The sequence below is a fragment of the Dichotomopilus funicola genome, assembly GCF_033296635.1.
Source record: "Dichotomopilus funicola strain CBS 141.50 unplaced genomic scaffold C8A04scaffold_19, whole genome shotgun sequence".
Classification (NCBI taxonomy): domain Eukaryota; kingdom Fungi; phylum Ascomycota; class Sordariomycetes; order Sordariales; family Chaetomiaceae; genus Dichotomopilus; species Dichotomopilus funicola.
In genome coordinates this window covers 254079-270921 of record NW_026944040.1, presented here as the reverse complement: position 1 = coordinate 270921, position 16843 = coordinate 254079, and the positions used below count along the sequence as shown (strand labels likewise).

At 55.8% G+C, this 16843-nt stretch overlaps 6 protein-coding genes across 6 annotated transcripts; 4 read left to right on the top strand and 2 right to left on the bottom strand.

Moving 5' to 3' along the window:
- Positions 1-530: 530 nt before the first annotated feature.
- On the bottom strand, positions 531-1379 carry C8A04DRAFT_10974 (uncharacterized protein; the record flags this gene model as incomplete). Its single annotated transcript, XM_062776784.1, has 2 exons — positions 531-1030; positions 1094-1379. The coding sequence occupies 2 exons, from the start codon at positions 1377-1379 to the stop codon at positions 531-533; spliced, it is 786 nt and encodes a 261-aa protein (XP_062638392.1).
- A 790-nt stretch (positions 1380-2169) lies between these two features.
- Positions 2170-4588, top strand: C8A04DRAFT_36150 (carbamoyl-phosphate synthase L chain, ATP binding domain-containing protein; the record flags this gene model as incomplete). The annotated part of the gene is made up of 3 exons (XM_062783422.1): positions 2170-4307; positions 4389-4467; positions 4523-4588. The coding sequence occupies 3 exons, from the start codon at positions 2170-2172 to the stop codon at positions 4586-4588; spliced, it is 2283 nt and encodes a 760-aa protein (XP_062638391.1).
- A 587-nt stretch (positions 4589-5175) lies between these two features.
- Positions 5176-6270, top strand: C8A04DRAFT_27267 (uncharacterized protein; the record flags this gene model as incomplete). Its single annotated transcript, XM_062780243.1, has 1 exon — positions 5176-6270. The coding sequence occupies one exon, from the start codon at positions 5176-5178 to the stop codon at positions 6268-6270; it is 1095 nt and encodes a 364-aa protein (XP_062638390.1).
- A 4740-nt stretch (positions 6271-11010) lies between these two features.
- Positions 11011-12408, bottom strand: C8A04DRAFT_10969 (putative RNA methyltransferase; the record flags this gene model as incomplete). The annotated part of the gene is made up of 4 exons (XM_062776781.1): positions 11011-11530; positions 11598-11951; positions 12019-12146; positions 12379-12408. 4 exons carry the CDS (start codon positions 12406-12408, stop codon positions 11011-11013), a joined length of 1032 nt encoding a protein of 343 aa, XP_062638389.1.
- Positions 12409-12788: 380 nt separating this feature from the next.
- C8A04DRAFT_27265 (thioredoxin-like protein) lies at positions 12789-13630 on the top strand (the record flags this gene model as incomplete). The annotated part of the gene is made up of 3 exons (XM_062780242.1): positions 12789-12861; positions 12949-13385; positions 13478-13630. The coding sequence occupies 3 exons, from the start codon at positions 12789-12791 to the stop codon at positions 13628-13630; spliced, it is 663 nt and encodes a 220-aa protein (XP_062638388.1).
- Positions 13631-13991: 361 nt separating this feature from the next.
- C8A04DRAFT_11015 (mitochondrial small ribosomal subunit Rsm22-domain-containing protein) lies at positions 13992-16769 on the top strand (the record flags this gene model as incomplete). The annotated part of the gene is made up of 2 exons (XM_062776803.1): positions 13992-14246; positions 14346-16769. The coding sequence occupies 2 exons, from the start codon at positions 13992-13994 to the stop codon at positions 16767-16769; spliced, it is 2679 nt and encodes an 892-aa protein (XP_062638387.1).
- Positions 16770-16843: the final 74 nt, after the last annotated feature.

Here is a 16843-nt window from a genome sequence, read left to right as displayed (position 1 = left end):
ATAACTCTTCTTGGTTGGGTTTGATATGAACGGCCGAGGCCGGCTTGTTGGGAATAAGGGAGACACATAGACTGGGGATAGGGATGGTTCCCTAATGGCCTGGGAAAGGCTGTGTAAATTGCGAATTGGGTTTCGGTTGTGTGTGAATAAGTGGGAGGAGGTGGCCTGCAACACTACCTAGGCGAAGCTGCATGTTGTACAAATTGTCAACGTGGTATAGCGTGTATCAATGGATGAGAAATGATTTGATGCTCCATCGTTCAGTATTGTGGTTTAAATGGTAGTTTTCTTGCCAAGTTACTACGTGTTGCACCAGTGTATTCTCTAGGCACTGCGTAGGAATTTTGGTTTAGCATGTAGAAGTCTCGCCCGACCAAAGGAGCCTCCGTTGTGATGCGGTCAATCATCGAGTGCGGTCAGAGGGTGCTCTGCTAAGAAAGTTCAACAGCATACATATGCTATGTTGACGCAGAGACCTTTGACCACTAATCAATTTATATACAGCATCCCGCATTCTACCTATCATGTTCTCACCGCACCCCATTAATACCCCCCTCTGCCTCCCCAGAATCCGCAATCACCCAATCCGTAATAGCCCCCTTCCAATCCGCAATCCTCACATCCTGTATCCCCACCACAATCACCCTCGCATCATCACCCGCCGCAAACCTCTCCGCCCCACCACCACCACCACCGCCAGTACCTTCTCCAGATCCCGTCGTCCCAAACAAAATATCCGCCGCCGCAGCCGCCCCGGGCCCAGCCGCGTCCGAAAACGTGTTATTCTCCAGGTGCACCTCGCGATAGTATTTCTCTTCATCAGAGCCGCGGGGGACGAGGCGAGCACTGCCGTTGATGGTGGCGCTGATGGAGGAGACGGCGGAGGTGTTCAGGTTGAAGAGGAGGGCTGCGAGGGAGGAGGTCGGTTCGCGGTGTGGGGAGCGGGAGGCGGATGTGCGGTTGCCGCCACCGTTGCCGTCGGAGGAGAGACGGCGGGCTTGGGAGGTGGGTGTTGGGCGGTGGGAGACCCCTGGTTTTGGGCTTTGTGTTAGTCGGATGATAGTGAGATTTGGAAGTCAAGGGGGGACAGTACAGTCGTGGACGAGTAGGGAGACACTGGGATTAGCGGCGAGGTTGTTCATTTTCTTGCTGGCCGGGTTGGTGGTCATGACGATGACGGGCAAGCGGGAGTGCGGTGAAGATGGGAGGTAGGTGTAGTTCATCAGCGAGACGTGGGGTACGTTGTCAGAGCAGGTGGCCAGATGAAGGAAGCGGGCGTTCTCAAGGCACTGGACGACTTCGGGCGGGAGCGTGGTGGTTACGCGCATGTTGGTGTTGCCGGCCGACGCCTCATGGCTCAGGGGTATTTGTTGCTCCATGGTTTGGCTTCTGTGATAAAGGACGGAGAAAGTACGGACGGTGTTGTGGAAGGAGTTCTGGATTTGTTCAACAGAACAACTAGGAAAGAGATAACCGGCGGCGATTCGCAATCACTTGTAAAAGCAACAGGCGTGTGGGGGAATGCCGATTTTCGTGTCGTTTAACGGTAGCTCTGAGATGTAGCAGCTTTACCCTGACGAACCGATGGAGTTTGATATCTCATTGCAGCGAAGATGTGCAAAAGGTCTTCCGTCTAGATTCCGTCTAGAAGGTGGCTGCGGGGCCCCAGAGTCGCTGACTAATGCGGGGTAGCACGTCGGGGAGCTCAATGACGTCCTTTCGCTGGGGTTTCTTTTCGCTCTTGCATCCCATCTCAGCTCGAGAAATAGGACCATGTATCAGCATCAGCAGACCTGCTGCAAGTCTGATGGCTGAGTGTCATTTTTGAGGCTGAATTCGATCAATTAACTACCCCATTGTAGAACAAGACAAATTGAAAGCACAAGAAACTATTGAGCCGACCAATTCCAGGGTGGTCACAAGCCCAGCGTGCTTAGCCCGAAGACAAGGGGCCTTGCCGGGGCCCGGCTACTGTCGGAGTTCACGACCTCGGCCTTGAAGACCACCGGCTTGCAAGCCCGTGAATTCCCATCGCCAATTCCTCTTGCTCTCTCTTTTCAAAAACTCTGTAGTTATTCTCCACGAGCCATTGGAACCGGCCGTGGTCATACTCGAACTCCCATTTCTAGACCGAAACACGGGAGCAGATACAGATACACACTCAATACCATGCGCTCTCTCAAACGAACATCGCGGCGACTCCGCACCCCTCTCCTCTTCGCTGCCTCCAGCGCTCCCTCCTCTTCCGCATCTTCTCCCTCCGCCGCTCTCCTCCAGCGTCAATCATGTCGGTCAATAACCACCCAACCCACCGTAGAACCCATCAAAAGCCTCCTCATCGCCAACCGCGGCGAGATCGCCCTGCGCATCGCCCGCACCGCCGCCGACATGGGTATCCGCACGACGACGCTCTACACCGACGTCGATGCGGCCTCGCAGCACGCGCGGTGTTCCCCGCGCGCCATCGCTCTCGGCCCGGCGTCCTCTGCCTACCTGGACGGTCCCCGCATCGTCCAGCTGGCCCAGCAGCACGGCATCCAGGCGCTGCACCCGGGATACGGGTTCCTGTCGGAGAACGCGGCGTTTGCGCGGGCGTGCGAGGAGGCCGGGATCGTGTTTGTGGGCCCGCCTGCGACGGCGATGGCGGATATGGGCGATAAGGCGAGGAGTAAGGAGATCATGACGGCTGCGGGCGTGCCGTGCGTGCCGGGGTACCATGGGCCTGAGCAGACGCCGGCGCAGTTGCGGGCGAGGGCGCAAGAGATCAAGTACCCCGTGTTGTTGAAGAGTGTGAAGGGAGGGGGTGGTAAGGGTATGCGGATTGTGAAGACAGACGAGGAGTTTGAGGCACAGCTGCGGAGTGCTCGGGCCGAAGCGCGGGCGAGCTTTGGAGATGGTGGAGAGGTGATGCTGGTGGAAAAGTACGTGGTGCGGCCGAGGCATGTTGAAGTTCAGGTGTTTGCGGACAAGTACGGGAACTGTGTCGCTCTTGGCGAGCGAGACTGTTCCGTGCAACGCCGGCATCAGAAGATTCTCGAGGAGAGCCCGGCGCCGCTCCTGGACGATGCCACACGGCACGATCTCTGGGATAAGGCGCGGACAGCGGCGCTGGCCGTCGGTTATGTCGGAGCGGGCACAGTCGAGTTCATCCTCGACAAGGACACGGGCGAGTTCTACTTCATGGAGATGAACACACGCTTGCAGGTCGAGCACCCGGTCAGCGAGATGGTCACTGGCACGGACTTGGTGGAATGGCAGTTCCGCGTGGCCGCTGGTGAACATCTCCCCCTGACGCAGGACCAAATCGAGGCCCGCATCCTTGAGCGCGGTGCGGCCATCGAGGCCCGTATCTACGCCGAGAACCCGGACAAGGGCTTCTTCCCCGACTCGGGCAAGCTCATCCACCTGGTTACACCACCCACCAGCGCTGACGTGCGCATTGATGCCGGCTTCGTCCAGGGCGACACCGTGTCGGAGGCGTATGATGGCATGATCGCTAAGCTGATCGTTCGGGGCCGCGATCGTGAGACAGCGATCCGCCGCATGGAGCTCGCCTTGCGCGAATATGAGGTTGTCGGTCTGAGCACCAACATCGAGTTCCTCAAGCGCTTGTGCCGCAGCCCGGCCTTTGTCGCGGGCGATGTTGAGACCGGCTTCATCGACCAGTGGCGCGACGAGCTATTCAAGCCCAAGCCCGTTGCAGATGAGGTCTTTGCCCAGGCTGCACTTGGTCTACTCATCCAATCCAATACCCACAGCAACGTCGCACCGGGGCCACACGGGGGCACACTCGGGTTCGGCGAGCAGGGGTTGCAGACACGACGCCAGTTTACTCTACAAGTCCGCAACGACGCCCCTGCGGAGGAGGGCAGTGAGCCAGAGGTGGCTAAGGTGGACGTCGCCCAACAAGGAGACGGGCGCTACAGCGTGTCGGTTGCGCGGAATGGCAGTCAAACGCCAGTGGTGTTTGAGAATGTCATCTCCCGGCCGTCATCTTCTCCCTCCTCATCCTCCACCGCGCTCATATCCAAGTCAGCACCAACAACAACAACAACAAAAATAACATCTCACCTCCCCCTTGCCCGAGTCGAGTCAATAGTGGTTCAAGACCCGGCCAACCCGGAGAAGTTGACTATCTTCCAACTGGGCGAGAAGACGGAGCTGGAGCTGGTCAACCCGGCGTGGTTTGAGAAGGCGCTGGGACTGAAGGAGGTCGTGGGCAGCGTGGTGGCGCCGATGCCGTGTAAGATTTTGCGCAATGAGGTTGGTGAGGGCGAGGCGGTGGAAAAGGGAGCGCCTTTGGTTGTGTGAGTTTTCTTACCTTTTCTTTTTTTTGCCTTTCCGCTCTTTTTTTTCTAGTCTTGTCACAATTCTAATCTCGGCTACAGCATCGAGTCCATGAAGATGGAGACGGTCATCCGCTCACCGCAAAAGGGCGTTGTTAAGAAGTTGGCGCATAAGGAAGGGGTAAGTAACTCATAAATACCCGTTGTCTAAGGCTTTTATGCTAACGCAAACGCAGGATATCTGCAAGGCTGGAACGGTACTGGTGGTATTTGAAGATGCCGAGGGCGAGACAGCGGAATGATGAACTAGGCGCTGGATATATGAATACCTTTTTACGACTCTAGTGTGGTCAACACCTTGGCTGGTCTAGGTCATGGTTTGATTTTGGGCATTAGGAATGGCCTTTCCATGCGATAGAGCTGGCATAACAATGTTACGAAATGGAAACACCCAGCCCTTGAAAATAGGGTGATGTGCTTCCGGTTGTCTCGTCCACTTCATCTGTTTTTTTTCCCCCTGCCCCAGCCTTCAAAGGTCTCGCCCAACAAGCTTTTTGAGGAAAGACTTATCCATTGTGAGTAAGCAATCAAGGGACTACAGAACGAGAAGAGCAAGTATTAAAACAAAGACTAAGAAGGGACGAGGGCAAGATCACGAACAAGCTCCTTCCCTGCGACTTACACCACTGGGTGGATCCCTGAGCCGAAGCGACCCACAGGACCCTGTGCCTGCAGGAACGTCCGAAAACCGGCCAATTGGACAAACCTCGGGGTTTGGTGCCGAGGCTGGCCGAGAAACGACGTCAACCTCTTCAAACCAGACAAATTCTACACTCGCGAGCCTCATTGTCTCACCTCAAGCTGCGGAAATATTCACAACCCGCCCGCCATGGTTCCGAGGATACCATACCGTCAACTGGTGAGGGTTGCCTCTAGCCCGTGGGCCGCGCCGACTCTCTCTACACGCCTGGTTGCGACTTCGAGAACTACGACGCCGATACCGTTTGCCCAGTCCCTTTCGACCTCCTCGATCGTACGACAAGAACTGAAACAACCACAACACCCACACCCTTCAGAACAACCCGCCGGCCCTCTCAGCTCAACAACAACAACAACAACAACAACAACAGCAGCAACAACAGAGCCCGTATCACACCCGCCCACGCCCTCACAACCAGAACCACAACCCAACCAACAACAAACCCCAAACCCACAAAAACCACCCTCCCGGTGGCGCCTCCCCAGCATCCTCCTCGCCATCGGCTGCACAATCCTCGGTCTCTCAGCCGGCACATCCGCCCGCCTCCTCCTCTCCCCCCCGACCCCTCCGGAACCGCACACCGAAGAAGACGCCTACACAACCCGCGTGCTCCACGACCAAGCCGCCAAACTTCCCGTCGTCCAACTCCTCACCGCAGGCGTCGCAGCCGGCGAGTACGAGTCCTGGGACGCCTACGAATCCCTCTCGCCCGAGCAGCGCGCGCAGCACATCTCGGCCGGCGCGCTGGCCGGGTCGCGCGGCGTGGGCGGGTATCAGAAGGTATTCTGGAATAAGGCCACGGGCGAGCTGGTTAGTGTGATTTTCTTTGGTCCCGCGACGACGGGGTGGCCGGGGGTTGTGCATGGCGGGTGTCTGGCGACGATCTTGGATGAGAGCTGCGGACGCGCGGCGTTTAAGGATAAGGAGTGGGGTGGAAGGGCGGGTATGACGGCGAAGTTGGGGTTGGAGTATAAGAAGGTTACGATGGCGAATGGGTTTTATGTGGTGCGGGTACGGGTGAAGAGGGAGGAGGAATTGCCCGAGGAGGAGCGCGGGAAGAGGCATTACAAGTGTTGGGTTGTGGCGCAGGTGGAGGACGCGGTGACTGGGGCGGTGAATGTGACGGCGGATGCGTTGTTTGTGGGTGGAAAGGGGAAGAAGGCGATGGTGTTGGGGGGTGTGTTGGGTGGAGAGAAGGCGAAGGCGGGGCATATGAGGTTTTGATTGTGTCCAGGGCGGATGGCTGACGCCGGCGGTTGCTGTTTTTTTGGTCGTTGCGTGCATGAATGGAATGAGTGGTGCTGGCATTGGTAAATGGGGTTCGGGAAATCGCGTCGGGAATAGTGGCAGCTATGGCAGCAACGACAATGGCGATGACTTCATTAAGTTGGGCAGCGGGGAAGGCGTGCGTGTTTGGGCGGGCAGGCTGGCAAGCCGGCAAGAATGGGTGGTCATGCAGCGGTGCAGGCAGGTAGACTGGCAGCAGGAAGGAAGAGGGTATATGTATTAGGTCCAACGCCCTCACAGTCACCGACCTCCCCCACAAAGCGAAAGGCAACTTAGCTGAGTGGTAAGGAGGTCGGTACCCGGGACCTGGGTTCTTACTCACGCCTTCTTCGGGAGGTTGTGGGTTCGAATCCAGGTCGAAGTAGTAGGCAGCGGTGCCTGCAGTTCTCGCCCGCCAAACCGACCGCGAAGTAAAACCCCCCCACCAGGGGGTTTTCGTAGCTGACTACCCACATTAGCGAGACGTGTGGCTAGTCAGTGAGCTTTTTGACTTTTTATCAAATTAATATTGCTCCTCAATGTGATAGATATTCTATGTTCATTCCATGTCTGTTTGGCTAGCGGTGAGATATAACTCTGGTTGGTTTCGGCGGGTTGGTCAAGGCTTTTGATATCCCTCGCTCAGTGGATTTTGCCGGCTTTATTTTCTTTTCCCGCAAATACGTCTTACTCTTCACTCCATTAACACAGTTATTTGCTGCCTTTCCCAGTGTTTTGCGTCCCCCTTCAATATCGCATCCAAGTGGTGGTCGACAAAGATGGTCAGGAGGAAGTAGCGGGCCACAGTGAGGTCATCCCGCTGCATCTCGATTCTAGTGAACTCCCGGTCCCTATCCCCAGAACCTTCTATGACATTCCATTTCCAATCACCTACGGAATCCTTTCAAATCATTGTGTTGTTGAGCAATGGTGCTTCTGGAGACTATGTTTTGGACGTTACAGGTTTGTTTTCTTGTCTTCGTTGTCCGGATATCCTTTTCTCATAGTCCCCGACTTGTATGTACCCTGCGATGTTCTCCTCTCTCTTTCAATATGACTCAAGATCTGTGGTTTGCCAGTGGCATCAGGTATCATCAGTCCCATAGACCGCAAATACTTTGCATTCTATGATGAGAGCGGTGGCAACTATTCGCTGAGAAAGTTGCTGTTGTTGAATAAAGAGGCTCACTCTCAGCGACTGGCCTAAACAAGGTTACTTGACAACAAGGAGACTCTAGAGCTGCCAACAGTTTCTTCGATACAAATACATACTATTGACACTATTGGAACCAAATGAGCCGTTCTTTATTTACTATGTAGCATATTTCCCGGGCACTGTTGGGGTTTGCGGTCAACAAGTCTTGTTAATTGTAAAAGACAGGTAACTTTCAACATTATCTTGGCGTTTGTTTTGTTTACACCCCTTTTCTTGGTCGATTAGACAACCAAAATGGGGTCATCGCCCGGGTCAAAGAACAAAACTACATAGTACCTCGTACTCCGTAGCATCTTCCAATCTACATGGTAAATACCCGTACCCTGGTCGTTGTACTCGTCTCGTTTATTTTCTCCGCTAACGGTGTAGTGGACGAATACTATGTAGTGTACGGATAGTGTATTCGTATCTAGTGCTAAGTGATCGACACCAGGAGCAGAGCTCGTATTTGACACCCTGGTTTGGCTCGCCCAGAACTCTTTTTACGATGTAGTGTAGTGTAGGGATATTTTTCTTGCGGTCTCGCATTCCCTTCCATAATTTGTTGGCCTGGTGTACTTCGTAAGCTAAGTGCGATAAAACTGACAAACGTCCGGCCCGTGTGTGTTGGTCACCTTGGGCTTGTTTCTCCTTCCAGAAACATTTTGGAATGCCCCGAAACAGATGTCCCGAACTCCGCGAACTGAGACACCGAAAACGATCCCAAAAGTCGACTAGACCCGTCTTCACCCACCAACGCCACGGCAGAATGGATTCCGACCCCGCCTTATTCTGCAGTCAAGAAGAGATCATGCAGTCAGTTAATCAATTTTGCCAATCACCATCGTCCTCCTTCTTGATAATAGCACCTTCCCTGCCTTGCGTATGCCCGCGCCACCGCCCTACACACGTCCCAAGGCTCCAAGGAAGTCATCCCCTGCACCCCGTGCCAGAACACATGACACGATACTGTGCCGCAGAGGCACATCTTGCCCAGCCTTTTTTTCCCAACCCAACGGAGAGGTTCAACCACCGTCGATCCCCAAAGCCCAGAACTCCAGGATCACACCCCTCACACCCCCCGTGGCCCCGGCCCCAACACATCCCCAGCTTTTCAACGGAACAGACGCACGTCAGACGGTCCCAGGAAGGCGCTGCGCCGCTCCATCAAGAGTGGTCGGCACGCCTGCGGGCTGCGGCACAGGGCCAAAAGATCGCTCAACACAAGTTCCTGACATTCTTCAGCCGATAAGCGACAGACTGAAGACCCCTGAACATCGGCTCCACGGCAGGCCCTGTTCTTTTTTGGGGGCCAGAAATGAACTCGCTCTCGCATCATCGTCACACCGCCCGACGGCTCGGAAAACGGACGAGGTCGTTGCCCATTCTGCCCGGCAGCGAGCCAAAGTTCCCAAATAGCCTAGCCGGATGGAACCACACCCTTACTTAGAGGGGGGTGGTTTCTCGCAACACCACCTTGGGGGAGCACAGCAGGATTCAACTCCAATTTTCTTTTTTTTTGCTTCGTGCGCCCCTCCTCTTCGGCTCTTTGCCGAAAATTTGGAGAGAAGAAGAGCGGGAGGGAAGGAGAAGGGAAACGGAGAGTTTCCAGGAAAAGAGGGTGGTCAGAAAAGGGAGGATGATCGATCACGACGCACAAAGATCTAGCCGGTTTTGCACACAAACGAGGCAAGACTGATCGTCAGCATGAGTCCATTGCCACAGTAGCGCTAGAACAGGATACGTTTATTGGGAGCGGTTATCTACGGGCAGGGTCGGGTCGGGTTTGCCAAGTAGGTGTAAGCTGCGATGCGATAACTAATAACGTTAATGGTGATGGATGCTAAGAGGGTGCGCTCGCACTTGGTGAGAAACTGCACTGCTTCCAAGGTTGTTGCCCATTGTCGCCAATGGCATGGTGGTACCAGGTCGTGTCAGCAGAGATGTACCCTCAAGTACCGCCTCGGAATATCAAGTCCGATAATTCCATAACTGCAGCACTGTGTTATTCCGTCAAAATGCGAACATTGGTTTCGGAGGTTCGTACGTTTTGGGATTCCCCAGCTGTTTTGGCCAACAAAGGCGATCAGCCCAGCTCGAAGCGGGCCGAAATGTCAGCTATTTGCACTTTTGAGCATCCAACAGCCGAGACAGCCCGGACGAACGGATTTGGCCTCTGTTCAAGCGGCGGCTCGGCCATCAGGCGAGAACACGAGAATCAACAATGGCAACAACAGACAAAATTACGATTATCCTTCAACTGAAGCAGCATCCAGACCAGATTGAAGTCCCTCTAAAAACGACCTCGACGGTGTAAGCGAGAAGCGAATCCCCTGTCGGGAGGTCGGGCCGCTTTCCCCTGGGCCGCTGGGAATGAGGCGGCCTTTTTCTTTCCCGCTTGACCTGCATCTCACTCATGAATTCTAACGATTATTTTCCGAGTTATCTTTCACTTCGTAGCCCTGTTGTGTTTTCTTGATACCCACCTTGCCCACCCCGCTTCAACCCTTGCTTTAAACCCGCTTCTTTGCTTTCAAAACGGACGCAAGGACCGAATGCACGGGAGGGATTTGAACCCCTTCCCTCGGCGAGGTTCCGTTTCAAAGAGTTGAGAAAGAGGGTGTAGTGTCTGAGCATGGGTAAGCATTTTTTTACATATCAAGATTCCTTCACCATGGGTCTGGGTTATGGGTTATGGACCTATACGGACGTCTGAGTGGATGTTTTTCGCAAAGTTGGGGGCCGCACTTAACCCAACCACACCACACTGTCTCTCTCACACACCCACCCAGACACACACACATCCATGCCGGGTCCTGAAGGAAGTAACACCGCTTCTCAGCCTGCATGGTCCTTCCTTCACGTGCAACGCCGTGTGATGTGATGACCAGGGTTGTGGTTGAGTTGTTTGGGCTGGGCCAAGACCGCTGGCCTGGTTCCCCATCGACCGGATCGACGGGCGTCTTGTCTTGGTGGGTGGGTGGTGCTGTCTTGGGTCTTAGCTTGGGGGTGTCGATGGCGGCTGACATGGCATGGGGCTTGCGTTTCAAGATACACAGAACAACAGGGCACGGGACGGGCCAGGCATCCATTCCTCGTTAGCGACGCGCGCGCACGCTTCGTCACGGCATTTTTTGCGGGGTTAGGACCAACCATGGGGTGATCCATCCATGAACGAAGTTGGGCGTGGTTCTATGCCGACCGCGCATTGCATCGTTTCTCTCGGCCCTACATCCTGATCCACGATTGTGGTGGTGTCTTTCGTGGATATCAATGCGTCCTAGCAGAGCAACCCGGCTAGGAAGGAAACTCTACGGGACCGAAGAGAGCTCCGGAACGGAATATGACACAGGTTGGTTGACTGCAAAGAAAACCCGGCCGGCCATCAAAAGGAGCGAGAAAAAGGTATCCGAGCCCGGGAATAAACAAGAAGTTTTCCCCCGCCATAATGCATTGAAAATTATACGCCGAAGACGCCGGTCAATCTCAAGACAAACCCCCAATCAGCTGCTCTCCCACAGCCTCCTCAACCCGGTCATGGCTATCAACAGTGCTTCGTCCGTCTTAATCCCCCTCGTGCCCTGGTTCGGCAACACATTCACCCAGTGATCAAACAGCTCCTTCGTCCGGGCCCCAGCAATCCCCATCTCCCCCAGCTGCGGATCATTCATGGCCGCGTACTCCAACCCACGCGGCCCGCCAAAAATCACAATGAGATGGTTGAAGTTGGCCTGCTCGTAGTCCGGAAACGCGCGCGATAGCGGCAGCCCGCGCTCTGACGTCCCGATGCTCATGTCGTAGCCGTCCTCGTACGGGCTCTCGGTCAGCACTGCGGACAGGGAGCTCGCCTTGCGCACGCTGAAGCCCCAGAAGTAGCCGGCTTCCGTGCGCGGCGCTGTTGGGTGGATCGGCTCGGCGGTTCCGCTTTGTGGCTCGTCGGGCATGCGGAGGGTTACGCGGGTCTTGGGCGGGATGGACTCGGTCACGGTCACGGTTTGGGGCATGCCGATGTCAACGACGGTGCTGAGTGCCCGAGCTGTTAGTAAATAACTAGTTCTGCGCCTGAAAGGTACAAAAGAAAGAAACTCACCCTTTCCCACCTTTTGGTGGCACCTCCAACGTCATCCCCTCGCGATACGGAAGCCATTCGTCCTTATGAGGGTGATGCGGCATGTCAAGACTCGGTAGAAGACCCTGGGACCGCAAGTTCGGGTGTATCGGAAACAGGACTTTGCGCATGAACGGCGGGGTCTCGAGGTAGGTGAGGATGTGTTCCATAAAGTGCGCCGGGTCGACATCGCCCGTGTAGGCGTCTGGGTCGGCGTTGGTGATGCGCTTGTCTGTCGGGCTGTCATCGTAGACTACCACTTCATCGACGGAGAAGATAGCCATGGCGCGTGCGACGCGGCCGACGTTGGTGGTCCGTTGCTCCCGTGTTACGCAGCTGTTAGGGGGGTCAGCGAGGGGTTGGAAGGAGGACGGCGGATGGGAGATGGCGAGACGGGATTTACTCTGTGATCAAGCTGGTAGGAACCGCAATCGATATGGTCCACTCTCTGGGGATGGTTGGCCGGAAGCGGGCCGGCGCTCTGAAGTTTGATGCATCCCCCCCATCGTCTTCGGTGTCAAGGCGACGTTTCTAACGGCTGTTAGCGAGGGGATCCGGGATGGTATATGGGACGACGGTTGAATGAGTTGAGATTAATGTAGCCTCATAAAGAATGAAAGAGACAAAAAGATCAACGAATAATCAGGGTTTCAGGAAGCGTGCCGTTGAAAACCACCTCCCATGAGCTGTGTGCTTTGTTTCTTTTCCGTATCTAAAGAAAACCAGAGATACGTTGAAGAACCGGTAGCTCATGGAAACTCACTTTTGATTGATGATCGTACGGTCCCGGCATGTTGGAAAGTCAATTCAACAACGGCAGATCGGAAAGAAAGGCCTAAATTGCAGCCCAGCCTGGTGCTTGGTCGTGAAGGTTCTTGAAGTTTTGGCTTCAATTGGCAGAATTTCACAAAAATTGACCGCCTTCAAGAGTTTCGACAAGGGTAGGGGTCAATGCAGTGGGGCCGAATTGCGGGGCAGGCCTGTATCAACCCTAACCCTGGTTCTCGAAAACGCCGATCTGGCCAAGTCTCCAGGCTGCCTGTTGCGCATTCCGGAACTTCGGAGTGCTGACAATCGCATTCGCAACGTGAAAGCATCCCATCCCATTTTAACCTCGTTGTCCTAGCCATCCATCGACCCTCGTCACCCTTTCGATTTTCCAAACCCGCAATCATGCCAACCAGCATCGGCTCGCTGGCGCAATGGCGCCAAACCCTCGGCTCCCACAGCATCGTCGTCGCTGACTGTAAGTCCCATTCTTCGACGCATCGCGTCTCGTACGAAGTATCAAATCACAACCGAACAAGTACTCACCACCCCTCTTCCTACCTAGTCTACGCCGATTGGTGCGGCCCATGCAAGATGATCGCGCCGACCTTCGAATCCCTCGCGACCAAATACGCCAAACCGAACCGCATCGCCTTCTGCAAGGTCGACGTCGACAACCAGACCGAGGTCGCCCAGCAGTACGGCGTGAGCGCCATGCCCACCTTCCTAGTCCTGCGCAACGGCTCCGTCATCGAGACCATCCGCGGCGCTAACCCGCCTGCGCTGACCGCGGCCGTTGAGAAGGCTGCCAAGCTGGCTGGACCTGGGGCGGGTAGTGGCGCGATGTTTTCGGGGGTTGGACAGAGGCTTGGTGGGAGCGGGGTGGGGAGGCCAACGGCGGCGGCTGCTTCGGGGTCGCGCGCGTTGGCGAGACCGGATTTGGGCGCGTTTTTGAATGGGCTGGTTGCCTTCTTTGGGATGTACTTTTGGACGCTCTTTTCGGTGAGTGTTGGATTTTTGGTTTCCTCTGTTGTTACGTCGAGGGCTAGCTATCCCGGGGTGTGTGAGAGGGCTATGCTAACATGTCATTACAGCTCGACCCTTACAAGGCTGCCGAGAGCTCGCCGTTTGCTCGGGGCCACAACCCGTTAGCAGGAAGGCCCGGAACGACGGGCGGGACAAGGCTCGGCGGGTCTGGCGCGCCGCGCCCTCGGTTTGGGACAATGGCCGATGTGAGCAGTTCATGATGGGTCAGTTAGGTATGTAGTAGGGTCAGACGGGAGTTCTTGGCGTTTTGGGTTGGATATTATCAAACTATTGTCAATACTTTTGCGAGTGTGAGACCATCTCTTTATCGGAGTGTACGTGTATTCCTCTGGTATTCAATGTCTTCGGACCTTCGTCCCATTCCATTGATGTCTGGTGGTGAGAATTGGCCGAAGTTTGATAGGTTGTGTTGTACTTCAGATACCCCACATCGTGCAGGGATCTGGGCGGAAGGGTCTCCCGACTGCGATTGACTTTTTGTGAAACTGCCTTCTTTGCCTCCCACATCAAATCTCTGCACAGCACCAAACACCGGTGGAAACCATGATTTCGGTTGGCAAAATGCAGAACCGGTGCCCTGGGTGCCGGGCCCAGCTTTTGAGCTTCTATGATGCTCTTTTGCTGCCACGAGGGAGGCCTGCAGGCCAGCAATTTATGCGCGCGCGACTGCATGGCCCCTCCAAGGCGTCCCCCGCTGCTGCTGCTGCTGCTAGTGCTGCTGCTCGTCCCTGGCACGGCAGCTCGGCCAGGCAATTCTCGACAACCGTGCCTGTTCGGCAGGAGCCTGTGACGAATTCCGAGCCTACACGGGAGACTGTGGAAGATACGGAACCCAGACAAGAGGCTGTGGGAAATACCGAGCTTGGACAGGAGCCTGTGGAAGGTACTAAAGTGGAAGGCACCGAACCGACTGAGACCAAGCCAACACCCGAGGAAATCGAGACGATTGTGCGCCAGGCAAAGCAGACATTTGGCAACTCATTGCCGCCCGACTACCTGACACCCGAGGAATACAAAGTTTACGAGAGGTTATACGGGCCACCTTTGCACCCAACCACACCGGAGGATGTAGGGATATCGCTCAGGCCACAAGGTGATGAGGATCAGCCTGTGTTGCTGCAAGAGACGGAGTATGGAACAATGGAGGAGGTCGAATACACCTTTGATCAGTCGACTGCCATTCTACCAGAACAATTGGAAGGAGAGGTAGAAGGAGAGATAGAGGAAACCGTGTTAGATCTCGGGGAGGATGGCCAGGTGGATGTGGCCCTTGATGCGGACTACGAGGCAGCTGGCGAGTTCGAGCCGGCCGCTGACGGCCAGACGGAATATCTCAGTGTGCCAGCCAACAACCAGCGCGAGTATGACGTGCTGATAAAGTTACAACGTGACTTTGAGGTCGCCTCGCAGCGGGCTCTTGAGGAGAAAGCGCTCGAGGAGGAAAGGATCAGACAGGAAGAGGAAGCGGAGGAGCAGCGGGCTATTGAGAAGGCCGAGAACGAGACCGCGCAGGAAGAGTTCGTCGAAGCCGAGCAGGAGATGGATCTTGAGCTCATGGAAGAGGAATATGCCGGCACGCGGGTGCACGAGTACACCATGTTGGGCCAGTTCAAGACGACGCCGAGAACGCTGTATCTTCCCAAGCAGAATTTTGTCCAACCCATTACCGAATTGCTGGGCAGGACTGACCCGACGCACGTCGCGGAGGCGGCCGAACGCATGTTAGGAGGACCCATGTTGCCCCATGGCCCGGGCACTCCCAAACTTAGGACCAACTACCCGCAGAAAGGAGTCGCTATGGAAGCCGGCCACCATCGGATGTCTCAAATTGAGGCAGATACCTACCTGGCCACCGTGCTTCCGGGCCTGTATGCAACTTCCACGAGTATCCTAGTCGAGGTGCGGAAGCGTCTCGGCGAAGGGTGGATTCGGGAAATGCTTGCTCGGCCCGACGGTGCTGGCCCTCGCGTTCTTGATGTTGGTGCCGGCGGCGCTGGGCTAGCGGCATGGGAGGCTGTGCTGCAGGCCGAATGGGACATTCTCCGCGAGAACGGAACGGTCGAGGGGCGGAAGCCTCCCGGGAAGAAGACGGTTGTGGTGGGCTCGGAGAATCTTCGGCAACGTGTCTCACGCTTTTTGGATGACACGACATTCCTCCCACGTCTGCCGGACTACCTCCATTCCATTGAGGGCGGCGAGCGGAAGCTCGACTCGGGCGGCGGACCGGCCCCGCGCAAGGTCTTCGATGTCATTATCGCCTCGCACCAGCTGATGGCTATTGATAAAGAATGGAAGCGCAAGGACTTGCTCGACAACTTGTGGACCATGCTTAACCCCCAGGGCGGTGTGTTGATTGTTATGGAAAAGGGTCACCCCCGCGGTTTTGAGGCGGTCGCCAACGTGCGTGATCGCGTTCTGGACGAGTTCATCATCCCGCCCACGCCGCAGGAACATAAACAGGACGAGCAGTTGCAATCCGAGGATGAGCGCGTCCGAGAGCCCGGCATGATCATTGCCCCGTGTACCAACCACGGCAAGTGTCCCATGTATTTGGCTCCGGGCCTCACTCCGGGCCGCAAAGACTTCTGCCACTTCAGTCAGCGGTTTATCCGGCCCCCCTTCCTGCAGAAGGTTCTCAACGCAACCCATCACAACCACGAGGACATCGACTTCAGCTACGTCGCTGTTCGGCGTGGCGCCCGGCCAGACCCAACGGGTTTCTTACAAGGCAAAGAGGCCGCTGACAAGGCTTTTGCCGGCTATGAAGACAATTCATCCTCGCTCTCACCCTCATCAGCATCAGCATCATCATCATCACTCGCCCCACACCCCCTCTCTCTCCCACGTGCCATCCTTCCCCCGCTCAAGCGCCACGGACACATCACCTTTGACATGTGCACGCCCGCCGGCAACATCGAGCGTTGGGTGGTGCCCAAATCCTTCTCGAAGCAAGCCTACCACGACGCGCGCAAGTCCGCATGGGGCGACCTCTGGGCACTCGGCGCCAAGACACGCACCACACGCGCCGTACGCCTCGGGAAAGCCGGCGTAGATACTGGCGATGGCGGTGTGCGGTCGCGTGCTGCGGCGGCCGAGGCTGGCGGGAAGTCACGGGGCAAGAATAAGGAGAGGGTTATTGATATCAAGGTGGACCCGCGGTACGGTATGCAGGGCGCGAGTGAGAGGGTGAAGCCTGGCTCGAGGCAGGCGGAGAGGAGGACGAAGGGTGGGAGGAGGGTCAAGTTGGATGATATTATGAAGGAATTGGGGGCGGATAAGATGGAAGAGGAGGAGGATCCGGAGTATAGGGATTTTATGCGGAAGAAGGGCGGGTTGTAGGACGGTGGAATGATGTGTATGAATAACATATGATGGTATGTGTATCGGTGTACAATAGGGGTCACAACGGCGTA